Source organism: Thunnus albacares, chromosome 12 (assembly GCF_914725855.1).
Source record: "Thunnus albacares chromosome 12, fThuAlb1.1, whole genome shotgun sequence".
Lineage (NCBI taxonomy): Eukaryota > Metazoa > Chordata > Actinopteri > Scombriformes > Scombridae > Thunnus > Thunnus albacares.
This window is the reverse complement of record NC_058117.1, coordinates 25238130-25255342: the sequence shown is the minus strand read 5'-3', so window position 1 is coordinate 25255342 and position 17213 is coordinate 25238130. Positions and strand designations below refer to the sequence as shown.

The 17213-nt window shown below is 39.2% G+C and overlaps 1 protein-coding gene across 13 annotated transcripts in view; it reads right to left on the bottom strand.

Annotated features, from left to right (window-relative positions):
• Positions 1-2023: 2023 nt before the first annotated feature.
• LOC122994395 (supervillin-like) overlaps positions 2024-17213 on the bottom strand; it is a 49800-nt gene continuing 34610 nt past the window's right edge. For 8 of the 13 annotated variants that reach the window (XM_044369074.1, XM_044369063.1, XM_044369065.1 and 5 more), the window contains 22 exons: positions 16912-16989; positions 16159-16306; positions 15504-15599; positions 15085-15165; positions 14493-14670; positions 14047-14219; positions 13458-13613; positions 13145-13281; positions 12454-12601; positions 12132-12277; positions 11166-11341; positions 10357-10504; positions 9993-10272; positions 9643-9794; positions 9197-9302; positions 8365-8572; positions 8089-8222; positions 7507-7662; positions 7069-7212; positions 6565-6686; positions 5979-6134; positions 2024-2985 (listed from right to left, as the gene is read on the bottom strand). In XM_044369074.1, the coding sequence (XP_044225009.1) occupies positions 2899-2985; positions 5979-6134; positions 6565-6686; positions 7069-7212; positions 7507-7662; positions 8089-8222; positions 8365-8572; positions 9197-9302; positions 9643-9794; positions 9993-10272; positions 10357-10504; positions 11166-11341; positions 12132-12277; positions 12454-12601; positions 13145-13281; positions 13458-13613; positions 14047-14219; positions 14493-14670; positions 15085-15165; positions 15504-15599; positions 16159-16306; positions 16912-16989 (3210 nt within the window). In that variant the 3' untranslated portion in view covers positions 2024-2898. Of the gene's footprint in view, positions 2986-4092; positions 4152-4373; positions 4673-4817; positions 4840-5978; positions 6172-6564; positions 6687-7068; positions 7213-7506; positions 7663-8088; positions 8223-8364; positions 8573-9196; positions 9303-9642; positions 9795-9992; positions 10273-10356; positions 10505-11165; positions 11342-12131; positions 12278-12453; positions 12602-13144; positions 13282-13457; positions 13614-14046; positions 14220-14492; positions 14671-15084; positions 15166-15503; positions 15600-16158; positions 16307-16911; positions 16990-17213 lie in introns of those variants that run through there. The other 5 variants (XR_006406593.1, XM_044369066.1, XM_044369067.1 and 2 more) reach the window with 5 other exon arrangements.

The window sequence follows — 17213 nt, the reverse complement described above, 5'->3', positions numbered from 1 at the left end:
TAGGTTCTCCAAAATCTACCCAGATACATTAGAGGATAAATGCAATAGATGCTCACTTTCTCCATGTGATCCAACTCTTATGTTCTGGTTGTGACCCAAATGATTTAGGTTTTGGGAGTCATTCATTACGCAAACTGTCTCCCCACATGGCCATCTTAGATCGTAGATCAACTGAAGATAACATCACAACAAATATTCAAAGAAATGTAAATGTATGCAGAAGAATTCTGTTGTGGAAATCCTCCTTACCCCCGTCATCTAAATCCTGGATATGTCATGTCATATCCTTCTTAAAAATGAAAAAAAAAATAAATCAAATTTTCCATAAGAGTTTCCATTGATAGATTCTATTTGTATTGGCAACCATTAATCAGCTGTTTTGATCAGCTGCCTGCCAGTGAAATTTCACAATAGAGGCATGCTTTGGGCTTGTCTTCGATGTGTGATTGGTGCCACCCTTTAAGGAGATATATGTGCATAGGTATGGGGGTTATGTGCGTGTTCCCAGATGTGCGTACCCTAGATTCTAGCTCCATACTCTAGGCTAGGAACTCTAAACAGTACTGCAAAAGCCTTGGTGCTATTAACGACTGACTTCCTTCTCTTTATGTAATTTATTATTTATATATTTGCTTGTTTTTTAAAATCTTATTTACCTTTTTTTCTCTACTGTATTTTTGTATTTTAAATGATGTGCTTTGTTGATCTGGTGTCCCTATGTTGTCAACTGTCCTGTTTTGTTTTTGTTTTTTTTTCTTTTGGTGCAGCATGCTGACACCAAAGATAATTTTCCATATTGTGGACAATAAAGTACCTTCCTTCCTTTATGTTTCCCACTCAGCAACAGTCACCATCTGAACAGAGAGAAGAGTCCCAACTCTGACCTGAAACTAGACTCATCATGAGTGTAAAATCTCCCATTTAAAAAAAAAAACACATTATGAAAAGGCACATGGAAGATCTAAAGAGATGTGTCGGTTTTTAAATGGTAGATTGTTATTTTTTGTCAGCTCTCCTCTCAGGACCAGTGATACTTACCAGGAGTGGCTTACATCTCCACCTAGTGGCCACCATAAATAACAACAGGCTCCTCAGGGACATACTGCATACTACACTGGCTAAAAGTATGTGGGCATGTCATTCCAAAATACTCTTCTGGCAAGACTTGTTGGATCCTGGCTGCAGGGATTTCCTCCCATTCAAGCAGAGGAGCATTAGCAAGGTCTGAGTCTCAGTCGGAGTTCCAGTTTGTCCTAAAGATTTAAGCTCAGGGCTGGGGAAACCAAACTGGGAAAACCTTTTCTTTATTTTGGAGCTGGCTTTGTGTACAGACACATTGTCATGTTGAAACAAGAAAGGGATGAACACAAACTGCCTCAAATATCTCTATATGTTGTTCCTTCAAGTGGAACTAAAGCCTTGTCCCAAATGATGATGTAATAGCAGCCATACACAGTCTCTAGATACATATATATATAGTATATGTATATTCTATATATTGGTGACTGTAAAATGGTCACAGTTTTGATTGAATGTAAATGCTTGTGCTTGTCTGTGTGTCAGACCTGTGATAGTCTAAACTGTGCACTCCTCATGCAATAAGACTTCAGACCTTTTATGAACTATTAGCTTTTTGTTGTTTTATATATTTTATTTTACACAGCTGAAATAATTAGTCATTTGTCAATAATCAGCAACAATTTTATGATCGATTATTCATTTCAAGTAATTTTTCCACAAAAATTAGTGCAAAACCCACACATTCCACCTCTTCAGATGTGATGATCCGCTGCTTTTCTTTGTCTTTTATGGCAGTAATCTGAACATCTTTGAATTTTTGACTTTATTTTGGTCAAAACAAGCAATCTGAACACATCACTCTGGATTCTTGGAAATTTTTGATAGACATTTTTCACAATTTTCTGACATTTAAGAGACCAAATGATCAATCAATTAATTGAGAAAATGATCCAGAAAAATGTTAGTGCTTTAATATACGAAGCAGGAGACACAGACTGACTCATACTTTTAGTTGGGCATAATTGTGATTTAATTCACTATGTCTTATATCACAAAGAAAGTCTTTAAAAATGCAGACTAGAATTTCTGTATATAAACTGTACACAAAAAGCAAGGCACTATACATTCAGATTCATCAAGCTGCTGTTTCTCTTCCTCATTAAAATCAAACCTTTAAATTACAACTCTTAGCTCTGCTCTCAGGTGCTCAGTAAAGTCAAGAGTCACTTCGGCAGTTTAACACATTCGAGCAACATGAGCTACCACCTACTTGGCCTGACAGCATCCAGACACTGTAGACAAGAAGAAAAAAAAAAACGACACTCACAACGTCTGACGTGACAGCTGAATGAGCCGACCTCATCCTGCTCCTACGGGTTTGTTTTTACATAAATACAAAGTCACAAACGCACCTACACACACATTTACACAAACATTACGTACATACACAAACGTTATATACAGTCGCACGCACATACATACACAACCGTAGCATGGCACTCTGACACCAAGCGTCCTAGTGTGCACATTTTCTTTCACAAGTCCATGGCGTGAGCGGTGACTGTAGTGCTCGGAGGAGACTCCAAATACACACATACACCATGTATGAACCAAAGCATGGTGGTATTTACCCTCCATTAAACCACTTGAATTTAATTTTTGTTATGTAATGACAAAGATGAAAGGTGGAACATGACTATAAGTGAGGCGAGTGCATCTCGAGTCTCAACCTTCATGTAGCTTTTTTTCTCAGATTCGGTTTCTGTGTCAACGTCTTCAGACGTTACCACCAAAATCAGGTTTACAGGACATTTCCTTTATCTCCATCTCAGTCCACTCTTTGTCCTCTTCACGTGCCGTCGTCCATCAAAAACTTCCTCAAAACAGTCCTTTGGCCTTCTTTAAGTTCACTTGCTTCCACCCTGGCAGACGTTCGTATTCCTCTTTCTTCATCTCTAATGCTTTCTGTAATGACAAAGACACACATGCAGTTTATGAATCGGTTAAGAAGACGACACAGAGACTTCAACACTGTGTTTGTTGCGTTTCAAATGATGTTTCAAAGGGAAGTATCGGTGTGTTTTCTGTCACTGATACTGGCCACTGTAGTTACTAAAGAACAGGACCAAAATGACACAAGAAATGCTATTTTGTGATCTGTAATAGTGTTGTTCCTAAACTATTAAATACCTGAATTACAGTCGAATTACAGTACATCATATTTATTGCTCGTGAGGAATTTTATGCCATTTAATACTTCTAGAGTAGATGTATACATATTAAATTACATGTTAATAAAGCAATATATTCTACATATGTATACAAATATGACTCTTAACCCATATTGCTGCGTTCCAAGATAAGATAACATTTTATTGATCCTTGTAGGGAAAATTCAGTGCAGGAGTCTGAATAAGTACAATAAAAAATATACAAAAAAATATAATAAAATGTAGAATAAAGTAAATAATATAATCCAAAGATTATATTCTTTGGATTCAGGATTCAGATGGTTTTTAATGCTGGTTTGATGCCTTTCTTCTCTTTCTCGACTTCATCTTTTATCTGCAGCTTTGTACGTTTTGACATTTGTACATCTGTGAATCGACTGTTTATATCATAAGCTGATTGTTTTAACACTATATGACGTAAAGCTGGCAACACATCTACTGCTCTGTGGGTATTCCTGCTCTATCACACAAGGACAGTTTAGTTGTGGTTTGTTTTCATGCCTCTATTTTGTGCTCCACAGACAGACGGTGAGTCAGACTGCAGTGTGGTTTGTCGGTGAATCATAAGTGCATTTATTTGAACTGAGAGAAGAGAAAGTCTCAGGTGGAAGGTGAGTGTGAAGAGAAGAGTAGCAGCAGCAGAGTGTGGTGTAGTCGAAGGTGTTGAGCAGGGAGATACAACGGGCTGCACAATTAAACGTGTTAATGACCACAATCAACAACAGTATTAATTTAGCAAAAAAAGTGTTTAAACGTCTAATTTACAACTTCAGCTGTTCATATACAGGAGGGAGGTGTGTTAGAAGCTGTTGGAGCGTGAGTTATTTTAATATTTTTCTACCCAGTTAGGTTTTTACAAGTTGTCCTCGTTATCACTGGAGCTTGTATTGAAGCCCATTCCTGCTAAAAAGAAACAGATGATAAATTAAGAGTATGTTTTTCTCAGTAGGTCAAATGTATGAAATGTCAAGACAAAAATTGGGACTTACTAGGTAAAAATGGTGAAATAATACATACTGAGATACTAAGTAAAAAATGTTGATTGTTGATTGAGAAGATATTAGCTGAGTTATCAGTATGACATTCTACATATATATATATATCTGTACTTTTGATTAAATATTACAATTTTGACTTTTTTTCAAATATTTTAATAGTAATAATGTTGACTTCCTATGAGAGCTTCTACTTTATCATTTGTAACTTTTCATCTATGTATTTTCTTGGCAGGAATGAGCTTCATGTTTGGGTTGTGTGTCATTTTATATTTATCTGCTCGGTGAAGATGTGGGAGTCCTTTGTGACTGCAGCTGATTTAAAAGGACTCGACCGTAACGTCTAACCGAGTCATCAGGATGATCTTTTCAGACGTAATCGTGCAGCCGTGCGCAAAACTTTCCTCCTCCTCAACCGGCACCACACTTAAGAGACAGGAGTGAAACAGGAGTGAGTCAGAGTTCAATCCACGTTAAAAAAAAAAAAAAAGGAAACACAAGCTGACGTGCTCGAGAGAAGGACAGGTAGGTCGCCAAAGTGCTGATGAATCACACGAGTGGTTCTTCTTACCTGAATCCACCTACAACTTGGTCTGCAAAGTGAGAGTTAGATGGAGTTAGGATGGATGATATGAATGAGGTGCTCAGTCTCAGCACACTGCAGGACATTTAGAGATGTAATGTACTGGCTTTACATCAGGCTGCATCAGTCTTCGCCTCGTATACGAGGGATTTCTTACAGTGTGACTGTTGAATGTTAGCATAAAACGGCTCCTACAGAATCACAAATTACTGAAGCTGTTTCTAGAAACATTTAGATGTCCACTTTTCATGCAGGTTAGTGTAATTCAAAGTGTTTTACAGATGACGGACAAGCTGATAATAAGACAGTAAAAATGTAAACAGGAAAACAATTTGAGACTAATGAGCAGCGGAAATAAAAATGATGAAAATGTTATTTAAAAGAAAAAACAATAAAATGGATTTGAAAAAGTAAAATAGATAAAAGATAAATGAAATAGATAGGAGGGAATAAAATATTTAAAACATTAATAAAAATTAAATAAAAATAAAATAAAATAATTAATGTCTGCTCTCAGATCAGGCACCAACGGCTCTGAGCATAAAAACTTACAAGTTTTTTTCCTGTACTAACTAATTAAAAGACGCATTAGTCTCTCTGTGTTTTTGAGATGATAAAAAGCAGAACTGGTAACATGTGACACATGAACCCCAAAGTTTAGTTCTGAGTCAAAGACAACATCAAGGTTTCTTGCCTGTTTTTGGTCGATTATATATGTAATCCATCAGTGAAAAACAGAACAGAAATGCACAAAGCCTGACTAACAGATGTTAAAATGTCAGAGAGTAGATTCTTCATTTTAAAGACAATGATGAGAAATAACTGAAAAAAAAAATCTGTTGTCCTTGAATCACAAAAATCTCTCACAGAACAAAAATAAAAACAAAAAGCAGTACTTCTGCTGTGATGAAGAACTTATAATTTATGGCTGCCAAGTTCCAGAAAGTGAGAAAGAAGCATTTGTTGTTTTATGATTTACTTGCCAATATGGAAACGTATCACTTCATAATTTAATTAAAAAATGCTTCTTGAAAAGACAAAAATGCCCTAAAAGTCTGATCAAAAGAGGGAAACGCACTATTTTTAACTCTGCCTCCAACATTGCAAACAAAAAAAAGAAAAAAAACAAACAAAAAAAACTTTACTGACCTCAAAATCCTGGTCAGACAGGTAGATCTCCAGGCGGAGCGGATCGACTCCCTCTGGGAGCGGCCGGGCCTGCAGCTGAGCCAGAGGGAAGGTGTTCTGACAGAGCCGAGCCAACACGTCCTCCACCAGGATGATCTGGTTACACACCTCTGCCTCCTGCAGCCACAACACAGCACACAGCGTCAAGTCCTTCCTAACAAGGGCCGGTATTTAGACAACTAGTTTATGAATGTGTGAGAGTATGAAGAGGCAACACAGACGGCTTGTGTTTATATACTGTATACTGACAATGTCATTTTTCAGTTTTTCTCTGTATGTACAGTACGATATTCAGTAAACAGTAAATATCAGACAGGGGCTCAGTATCAGTAAATACTCAGTATCAAATGAGCCCAGTAGAGGGTGATATGAGGGGATATTTTGATTGCTTTTTTTATTCCACTCATGTTTTTGAATGTTTTTTGAGTGAGTACTTTATATATCAAACTTTAGAGACAATAGGGCATGTAGCTTAATGTTAGGGTAAACAAGATATGAATGTAAGCAAATAAAAATGTGTGTGTATGTGTGTGTGTATGTTGCTGACCCTCTCCGTGATCTCAGCCACGTCCTCTCTGTGCTCCCAGCTGGGAAACATGTTGGTGAAGGTGAGTGGCTCCAGACCAGCGTGGATCAGATAGGACTTCTGAGACTTCTTATCGTTCTTCTCTGGAAGAGGAAGTCAGAAATTACTTGGATATTGAAATGAACTGAAATATGTCATCTAAATACTGTCATATAATGTCAGCGGATTCATTCATTCATTCATTTTATTCACGGTTACAATTACTCTTGTAATTCAACAGTAAATCCATAAATTCTTAATTCATTCATATAAAAATGAATAGTTGGCAGTGTGTGAGTAGAAACTGGTATCTGGTAACCAAATTTCCCTGACACCAGTGATCCCAGTTGCTGGAAATTTAGCAGAAATATGTCATTTTAAGGGGAAAAAAAATACATTGAGGGACTAATTCTTCATATTTATCCAGATAATTCATAAAATGTTTTGCATATACAGTATATACATTCCCACCTGTCATTCACTTACCTTTGCAGTACTGCAGCACAGTCTCCATCGCACACTTCCTGTCTGCATCCCAGCGGATACGAGCCGAGCCGGTGCACTCGCTTTCCTGAGGCCACCACCCCTGCCACAGGTAAACCTCGTGGAAGTTATCCACCAGGAACAACGCTGCGGAGGAGATGATGAAAGATGTCTCACTCTTTCAGTCTAAGTTTCACTCTGCATACAGCCGGTTGTGCATCTAATTAAATTACAAATCTACAGCATATAATGTACAGTAAAGAGAATTTTTAAAGATGTAAGTTCTGTTCTGTACATAAATTTCTGCAAGAGCATCATTACATTTTGTCTTTAATCTAATGCTACATATTAAGTAATGAATCTCCCCAAATGATCTACAAAGGATAAAATAAAAACCCCTAACATGCTGTGTGTGTGTGTGTGCGTGTGTTCAGGTCTCACCAGGTTGTGGTGCGTTATACAGGTCTTCCTGGAGGAAGGGCAGTGAGCTGACCAGGTCTGGGGCTCTGGACGGGTGGAAGGACTCAGACGCCACAAACTCTCCAGATGTGCTGCTCAGCTGGAAGAGCCGCGGGGTGAAGTTGAATTTACCCGGATCTGAAAAAAGAAAATCAGAAACCAACATGTAACAAGATACATCATCCCTCAAGTGACGACTGTAGCACTCAAACTTAGAGATCGGTATAGCATCTCAAATTTTGAGTGAAGAAACTTAAAACCAAACACTTACTGGTCAAGTTCTTAGTCTAGTTTGCTCATTTGCTGATCGCATAGAGTCTGATTTAAATCATTATTGTTAATTTTGTGCTGTATTTACTTTTGGCAACCATCTTGTCCTGTGTACAATATTTATGAGAACATTAAAGGTACCCTTGCGCATGACAGAAAATACCTAAATGTAGAGGACTTTAGGTTTGTATCAGCAAGTGAGGTAATAATACAAGTATATACTGGTAGAAAATCATATAACATAATATCACTTTTCAACCGAAAGAGGTTAAAATTGAGTGATGGTTCTTGTACCTTGCAGCATGCAGTCATAGGCCTTCCTGTCTTTTCTTCCCAGAGCCTCCCAGAAGCCCGGAGGCTCCACTCCCTCATCACATTCATGGATGGTCACCTTGCTGCTGCTGTGGAGACCTGCTTCCAGAGGACACCTGACACAAGCAGGAGGCAGACAGAATTCATTACATGTGTAAGAATATGTGATGTTTTATGTTTGATGGTATATTTTAATCTGTATTGATGTATTAAATAACATCTTTAAATTCATCCTAAAGCAAAAAAGATTGAACTCACTGTTCTTTGATCTTGAGCGCCGCTGTGTTTCCCACACCGCGAGTGTGTAGCTGCGTCTTGCAGCCGTGCCACAGGTAGATGATGGCCTTGTTGATGTTGAGCAGGATCATGGAGGCTCTGGAGCGCAGGCTGCTGCAGTGACACGCCACCTCCAGCAGGTGTCCCTCTACCGGCACCTCGCCCCGCACGCAGTACAGACGCCACTCACCTGAACAGACGGGCAGGTGAACACGATCAGTGGAGAGGAAGTTGAAAGAAAGAGCTTCCTTTTTATGACACAACAAAAATCCAACTGTTTTGTAAGTAAATTACGACAAATGACATATATTTGTGTGTCAATAAAAACAAAATAATTGTCAATAAAACTGATCTACACCCACTATGTTGTTTACTTTCATTCCAGTAAAACCTGCGCAAGAATCAGCAAATTCTTATTCTGATAATGATGACTTCATTTTAAATGTTATTCATTATATATTTTAATATACAACTATTAAGATAATGCAAAATAAGCACTGAATTAAAAATTATACACATGAAATTTGGAGTATAATTTTTGCCATATATATGTATTGCTTTGTTTCATAAACTACCACTCTTCAAATCTTTTGTTAAAAAAGAAAAAAAAGCGGGGGCAGCTCATCATAACTACTTTGAAATGACTTTTAGCTTTTTACTGCAGCCTAAAATTTAGAAAGGAAAAATAAAGAAGACAGATTCAGGCTTTGGTAAGTGAGTTCAGCCCAAACATGCCAGTATCACTGCCTGGAAATCAGAAGTCACAGTAGATCTATAACCTGAGAAAAAAAATGGAAATGTCAAAAATATTTACTCTGGGTGTTCTCCTCCTCCTCCTCCCTCTTGCCAGCGTGGACGATCATCCCTCCGTTAAAGCACTGCAAGAAACATGGAGGCTCCCTCCCCTGCTGCACCTGGACCTGATAAACAAGGGAACACAGTACAGGATGCTGCTAATGTAAACAGTATACAGTATATACAGCAGTATACTGGTAGAGTAGCAGAGTAGGATCTCATTCAGTTCTTATTTGTATAATGATGCAAAGTCCTTAAACTGGTTGAACAAATTGAAAGAATCACTAAAGATAATTTGTAAAAACATTTCTTTGAGCACATTATAGTAAATAATACTGATATGAATGCTTGCTTATTAGTATTATCAACTGATTTTAACACCACAAACGAATTAATCGTTACATTAGTTTGTGTTTTGTTTGTGTGACTGATTATCTCTGCAGTGTGAGGCCTTGTCTCCTCTACCTGTGCTCCTCTCTCCTCGTCCAGCTCCACCGTCATCAGCGCTGACGTTCCTTTCTCGCTGACGGTGGAGTATCGGCCCTGCCAGAAGAAATAGCAGCATTTCTCTTTCCCCGGCCCACTACTCCTCGCCTCTGGGTTCTGCCTACGACCAACTGGGACAAAAACATAAATACACAACAAAGAATTTGAAAAATACTCTGAATTGTCAATATTGTTAAATTAATAATGTTATTATTGCAGCAGAGTCTCCTTGTACAAACTCTTAAAACTTCATTTTGAGGCTTTTAAAAATAGTGCCCACATCGACAACTCACTTCACCATAGAAGAAGGTGAGTCCACGGTGACTAACCTGAGGTGGTGACCGTGTACTTCCACTTGACCACGTATGCGTCTCCTTCGTGGAACTGGCCGATGCTCTGGCGTGGGAGGCGGCTGTAGTCGAACTCCAGGATGTGCCAGACGTCCACTGAGACTGTGCTGATCTCCTGAGTCCTCATATGGTCCTCGGTCTCCACAGGACCATGACCGCGGCCGACATTTACACCATCCAAGATGGTGGAAACGGATGATTGGAGGACAGGCAGCATCAGAGTGGCATCATAAGGCCGGCAGTCTCGCCCCGGAGCCTCCTGGGAAAGAAAAAACATAAAGTGAGTGACCTGTGTAATTAATAAATATATATATTCCACTTTTTCTGCCTGTCTGATGTGCACCTTCTGCTCAGGTACGAGCTCGCATTCTTCCTTTGGTAATGGCGACTTTGCTTCAGTCCAGTCCATAAACTTCTCCTTGAACAAGATGGTCTCGTTGTGCTCCGTCAGTCTGCCGAATATCGCCCAGTCAGGACGGCCCTGGCCCTTCCTGTGATGAGATGAACCCACACACACACGGAAAAGGAGATAAACATGTCAAAAATTTAACTTTATTCCATTCTTCGCTATGCTAAATCAAAAAGCTTTAAAAAAGTAAGACCACGCTTATTAAATTTGTGTGTTTGTGTGTGTGTGCAAATTCATATACATGTGCTTTTTATGTCAGCTATTGTTTTTTAGATACAGTATATAACTGTAGCTAAAATATAAAGATGCAGATGGTGACAATACTGTAATCCTACACAAACTATAGACGAAAGTAAACATCTTTAAACTGTGCGTCTGTGTGATAAGGGTTATATTGGTTTAAAGATTAATGTTAGTTTTAAGTTAAGGTTAGGGTAAGAGTTAGGGTTAGACATGTAGATGTGATGGTTAAGGTTAGGGGCTAGAGAAAGCGTTATGTTAATCAGGGTCAGCTTGTGGGGCCATTTATCAGGTCACATCACCTCCCATTTGATGACAAAAGGCTTTCAAGATAAATTATTTGTTTTAGGGTTAAGATTTGGTTTTATAGTTAAGGTTATGGTGAATCTGAGGTTGGGGTAAGGGCTGTATCTATACTTACTGTTAGGGAAAGCCTCAAGGGACTGAACGTAATTCAAAACAATGTCCTCACAAGTGATAAAAACAAGCGTGTGTGTCCCCACCTGGGTATGAGTGTGTTGCAACCTCCGGGGTCCAGCGGGTTGATGTCACAGCAGGTGTAGTCAAACGTCCCGTTCCAGAGGTGTTTGGCGAGCTGGAAGGCCACCTTCCTCTGGGCCAGAGTCACCTCTTTGCCGTGCCACACGTACACCTCACTGCCGAAGTCAAACACCAACACCTGCAGCATACACAGCACAGCAACAAAAACAATTTAACTTCTTATTTTATACTAATTAATATTCAGGTCATTTTTAGTTTTACGTTTTTAAATTCAAAATGTAAATGATTTAGCTTTTGAAAGAAGGGTTTACAGGACAAACAAGCATTGAAAGTATACTACAAAAACAATCAGCACAAATCACAACATGCAGAATCCAGTAACCCAGTAAATCCAGTAACAAGTAACAGTAACAGAGTAACAAATAAGAGCATTTGATGCTTCGTAATCTATATGCAAATTACATAACGTAACTGCTGTCTTAGCTCCAGTGTCCTGAGCCTGTTTCATTTTTCACCAGCAGCAGTGCACTGATGGATGTAGATGGTGCTCGCCATGGCACCTGTTGTTGCTAGGCAACAAATTAAAACCAGTTTGAAGCACAGAGCTCCTCTGAAAAAGGTGTATAAAATATTTTTAATATTTAGAGCAACCTGTGCTGTAAAGAAAAAGCTCACCATCAGATACTCTTACACGTTAATTTTAAATTAATAATGAGCTACACACTGGGATAAAGCTCATGTCTTGATCTAATGAGGCTACTGGATCAGAAAAACAGGTTCTTCTCTGATCAGAGTGAGTCAAGGTGCAACCAAAAACAAAAGCCACAGCCAGTGAAAAGCATCGCTATGGCTCACAGTATGAATATTAATTTAATCTGTCACTTTAAAAAGACTGACAGGACATATTTACCACCAGAAAGCAAAGGACATAAAAAGGTTTTTGTGCACAGACAGGAAGTTGTACTGACCTCTTTGGACGTTAGCAGAGAGCTGCGAGGGACCTTCCCCCACTCGTCATCATCGGGGACCAGTTTGTCATCCAGCAGACGGAAGATACAGTTGGTTTCCACGATGGCATTCTCAAACTGCTCATCCTCCTCTGGTGGACCCACCGCTATCACACAATTACACAGACATACAATTAGCCATATATCAATATAAATGCCTAAGAACAACCAAAACATCCAGAAAAAACAACAAATGTTAATAGATGTCTGTACATTCACTGTAAGACAATTTAAATGCGGAGCGATGGCTTCAACTGCTAATTTTTAAGAGCTAATTTCTTACATTGGTAGGAGGCCTGTCCTCTTAAAATTGTCCAAAACTGCTGGGTATCTGGACCCTGTGGGTTGACCCCTTCCTCGATGGTCTGCACCTGGTTCGCCCTGCAGCCCATGTCCTTCTTCGTTTGGATGAATGTGGCCAAATCTCTCGCCTAAAGGCAAGAAACAAGGAACTGTTTTTCAGCGAGTTACAGGGATGATGTCTGGGTGACTTTGATGTAAAAACAAAAGGGAAATTTGACTTGATGAACTGAGATCTTCACATTTATACACAAATTCTGAGAACCCAGTGCAGCTAAACAACTCTGTCATGTACTGAAGACAAAATAAGATTTGATGAATCATGTTGGGTTTTTTGTGCATAAAATCATAATAAAATAAGTAAACAGCGCTGAGCGAGGAGGCGAGAGTAGAGAAACAAATGTTTATTAGAAAGTGTCTAGACAGACCTCCTTTGGGGAAATAGAAGAGCTCTAGAATAGCCTGAAAGCATGTGTTTGATGAGGAGCACAGATGGAGATATGTGTCAGAGTGTGTTTGTGAGTGTATGAGAGAGAAAGTCTGTGTGTGAGGGGAAAAAATGAGAGGCACAATCAGCAAATGCCAATATTATGGCAACAGCCTTGATGCTGGATGCCTTAAACAAAGCTCTATATATCTGGTACAGTCTGTTATAATGAAGGTAAAATACTCACCTTAGCTCTCTCAATGACATTTGAGAACTCTCCTATCCAGACGAAGCAGTGCTCTGGAGTGACCAGCAGGAAACAGTCTCCACTGTTAAGCGATGACGCTCTCGGCTCTACTAATCTGGTCTGAACGTGACGACGACCTGCACAGAATGATGTCAAATTTATTCATCTGCATATCAGGCAAATCAGTCTTGTCTGACAAAAACTTTGCACTATCTAACAGTAAAAAATTAAAAGGTAGCTGAGTGAAATATTAGCATGGAGGGCTAATACAGGGCACACAATATAGCTCACTGAGTCAAAAATAAGTTTTTACCTTTGATGTGCATCAGCATGAGGTTCTTGTACGGCACGGCGCTGTTGTTGGACATCTGCTCGGAGATGTTGACGCTGCGCAGATTCACATTGCTGAAGTTTTCTTTACTGGCCAGACCCGCCAGAGCAGCTTCAGAGTACTCTGAGGTTTTATTTACTGGAAAGTAAAGAGTTCACAATTTATTAAAAAAAAAAAACAAAACGCAGCTCCACAGGGGGTAGAAAAACACATAAATGCTTCATTAAACTTTAATGTGACTAAATTTCGGTTGTAAACTCTGCTGCAAAAGTGGGTCATATGAGGCTGCATGCCAGTTGGTGCTGTTTATACGATCATCAAAGAGGTGAAAATGAATGTATTTTTGTAGTGCGTGAAGCACATTTTCTGGTATTGGTGGGAAAAAAAGAAGAAGAGGAGGAAGAAGAGGATAAATTAAAAGAAGACAAAGAAGGAGAAAAAGAAAAACAAGACAAACACTCTATATTTTATAGTTTCCAATTTTCAGCTGAGATTTTTCACCACAAAGCACAAGGCACAGATGCTGATTTGTCACCTTCCCAAAAACACACACTGTCATCCAACCACTCACTCTTCTCAGTCTTTATCCTCTTGCTCTCTAGCTGTGCCACGTTCAGTCTCTGCTCGGTGTACTCGTGTCTGATGTCCTCCCTGGCTGCCAGCATCTTTAGAGGGTTTCTGGACGACTGGACGTTCCTGGACGGACGCACCGACCGCTTGTGCTGCACCATGGCTGAAGTCAGCCTGGTAGAGGAAAAAAACAGGGTTTATGAGAATGAAGAGATTTTTTATGGCAGGTTATTTCATAACTAAAGATCTAAATAACTTGCAAATAGGCTGCTCTTTAAGTTCTTTAAGTTGTTCACTTAAACATGTAAAAGCCATTACATATTTAAGTAAAACTAAGCAAACTAGCAGTACAGTTTTCCTGCCTCACATTCATAAAATGCAGAGTCAAGTTGTTTTATATGCAGTCCGCCACTACAGTCATCATTAAAAGTTGTATTATTTTCTCACTTGGGGCCCTGAGAACCGAATATGGCATCAAAGTCCTCATTGATCTCGATCCTGGTAGGCATGCGTGGGAATTCAGCAACGCGTCTGTAGAATTTGGAGAAGATCTCGTCGTCCAGCTTCATCACTTCCTTCACCGCCTTCTCCGTCACTGTCAGAGTGGTCTCCTGCAGACCTGCCACTGATCAAAACAGAAAAACACAAGAGAGAAAAGATTAGGCACAAAATACACAAAAAGCACAACACTTGCCCTAAAACTAGAAAAAAGGCATATGACTAAAACTTCTAAACTAAACTAAAAATTTAAACCTTTTTAAAATCAAAGACAAATGTAAATGTCTAAATTAGATCTGAAAAAGAGTCACTGCAGGCTCTGCAAACTCCTCATTGGATGAATAAGTTATATTTTAGTGATTTAATACAGGTGAATAGGTCATGTTGTTATACAGCATACTGTGTACGATTTGCAGTCTAAAAAGGAAAAATTAACTAAATGCAGCAAAGGACCAGCAGTGCCAGCAACATTCTCACAGTCACTACGTTACTGTCAAAAATATTGCTAAGCTGACCTTAAAGTAAGAATGGAAGTACTTACCTTTGCTATTCAGACGTCCCAAGAAGCTCTCCAACTTGTCTAATTTCTTATCTGATTCCATTTCTGGTCTGGCCTCAATTTCTAAAAATGAAATAATTAAATTTTTTACCAACAATTAAAATCTCTTTTAAACTCATTTGTCTCCTTATGATAAGTCATTTTAGAATACACATTTAATAATTTGCTGATTTTCAAAAAAAATTGAAGTATAGTGTGTGAGTTACAAGCGTTAAAGTAAAAATAATGTTCACCTCTGGCTCAATCTGAAGGTCAATTTATATGAATGAACAGCAAATGAAAAAAGCCTCTTATATCAATTCAGGTTACATCGAATTACACTGGTTAATAAAATCTTCTCCGACTGGGATTTATCCAGCTGACGTGGCAGTGATGACACAGGATTTGCAAATCTGTCTCACCCTCTTGTGGTTTGTTGACAGCAGGCATGCTGCTCTTGAGTTTGGTGGAGACCGGTGACAGGATGGGACTGATAACTGAGGAAGAGGCTGCCAGACCTGTGCACAGACAGACAGACATTCACACGAGATAAGACAAAATATCAGCCAATGTGGAAAGAATATATTCAGAGTTCACTACTAACTATTTTCAGAAAGAATATTACACAAAAGTGTATAATTATTTTATAAAACTGCGAACAAAAACAAAGCATTTAAATGCTGTGCTCATGTTGAGCTGTCAGATTAGGTGTCATTTTTGATGCTGGGCTCTACAACTTCACACTCTAGCAGCCCCAAATGGCAGTGTGAAGTAATTGTTTGGATTTTTAAATACCCTGAAAACCATGGGAAGTGACATAATCAGCACACTCTGTCTCCCTCAGACCTCCGCCCCTTGTTTCTATGTGGCTGATAGAGGTGGAAAAGACTTCTGTTTGCACATCCAGCTTTCTCTGGGAAGAGCAGCTTCTGTATTTTACTCTTAAATTTTGATTTTGCAGCTTCTGTGCGCAGAGAAAATGTTCCACATGACTATAACTGGTTTCAAAATGTAATACAGGCAAACAGAGCTATACATGAGAGAAGAGCGAATGGCATGTTAGATTTGTGCACTGACCTTTCTTAACCATACGGGCAGCCACAGTGTACTGGGTGGAGTCATTGGCTGCTCCTTTGCCCTTTGTCTTCCAGGCATCCTCACGAGTTGAAATCATCTGTTTCCTTTCCTCAATTGTCATCTGGGCGTCAATCTCCTCTCCACTCTTCTGCATAGACATCAGCAAATTATCAAATTATGAATGATTATCAAGTTTGTCAAGTTGCCAAGTCTTGCATGCAAAACAATCATCTACGCAAGATGGAGCCCAACTGTCGGCTTTAATTTCAGGGTGTTTTCAATCATGTTGGAGTTATTTCTTTAATAGATTAACATCAAAACCTAAAAGAGATCTTGGAGCTGAACCAAAAAGCTGTCATAATGTTCAAATTCTCACAGACTCTATTGTATAAGCTCTACTAACCAACATTAAGAGAACTACATCACCTCTCCTTCAGCTTCGCTATAACTTCATGTGACTCCTCGCTTCCCTCTGGAGCAATTATTCATGTAGTAACAGTATCAAACCAAGCAGATATAAAAAGATTTGATGCATTGGGGCATGCTAAGTGCATGTCCTTTCTAGACTACGTAACTGACATGATTTCACAGTAAGAGTCATGGCTGTACACTGAATTGTACTCACGCTGTCATAACCAAATACAACTCAACACCACCCGAACCGCCCTTCACACGAGTAGCTGCAAACCAAGCGAGAAAGATAAAACTCTAGTACATGCAGCCCATTCGAGCGTTCCAGGTGCATGTCCTTACCTGGCTGTGATGGTCAATATACTGACACTTTTGGCCAAGGGAGATAGGAGGAGAAAAAGTGGAAGAGAAGACAGGTTCCTGAGGATGTAGAGGTGGATGTATAAGTGGAAGAAAAAGGAAGGAGGAAATGGGCAGAAAACTGATGAGCATGCACAGGTGAGATGAGGGAAGGATGCAAAGATAGGCAGTGCAAAGCTAGAAACAAGGAATGCAACATGTACGTTTTTAAATCCATTCGCTATCCTATAATGTCAGAATTAATCCAAAAGCTCTGTAAACACCAATAATCTGTGTGCTAAACA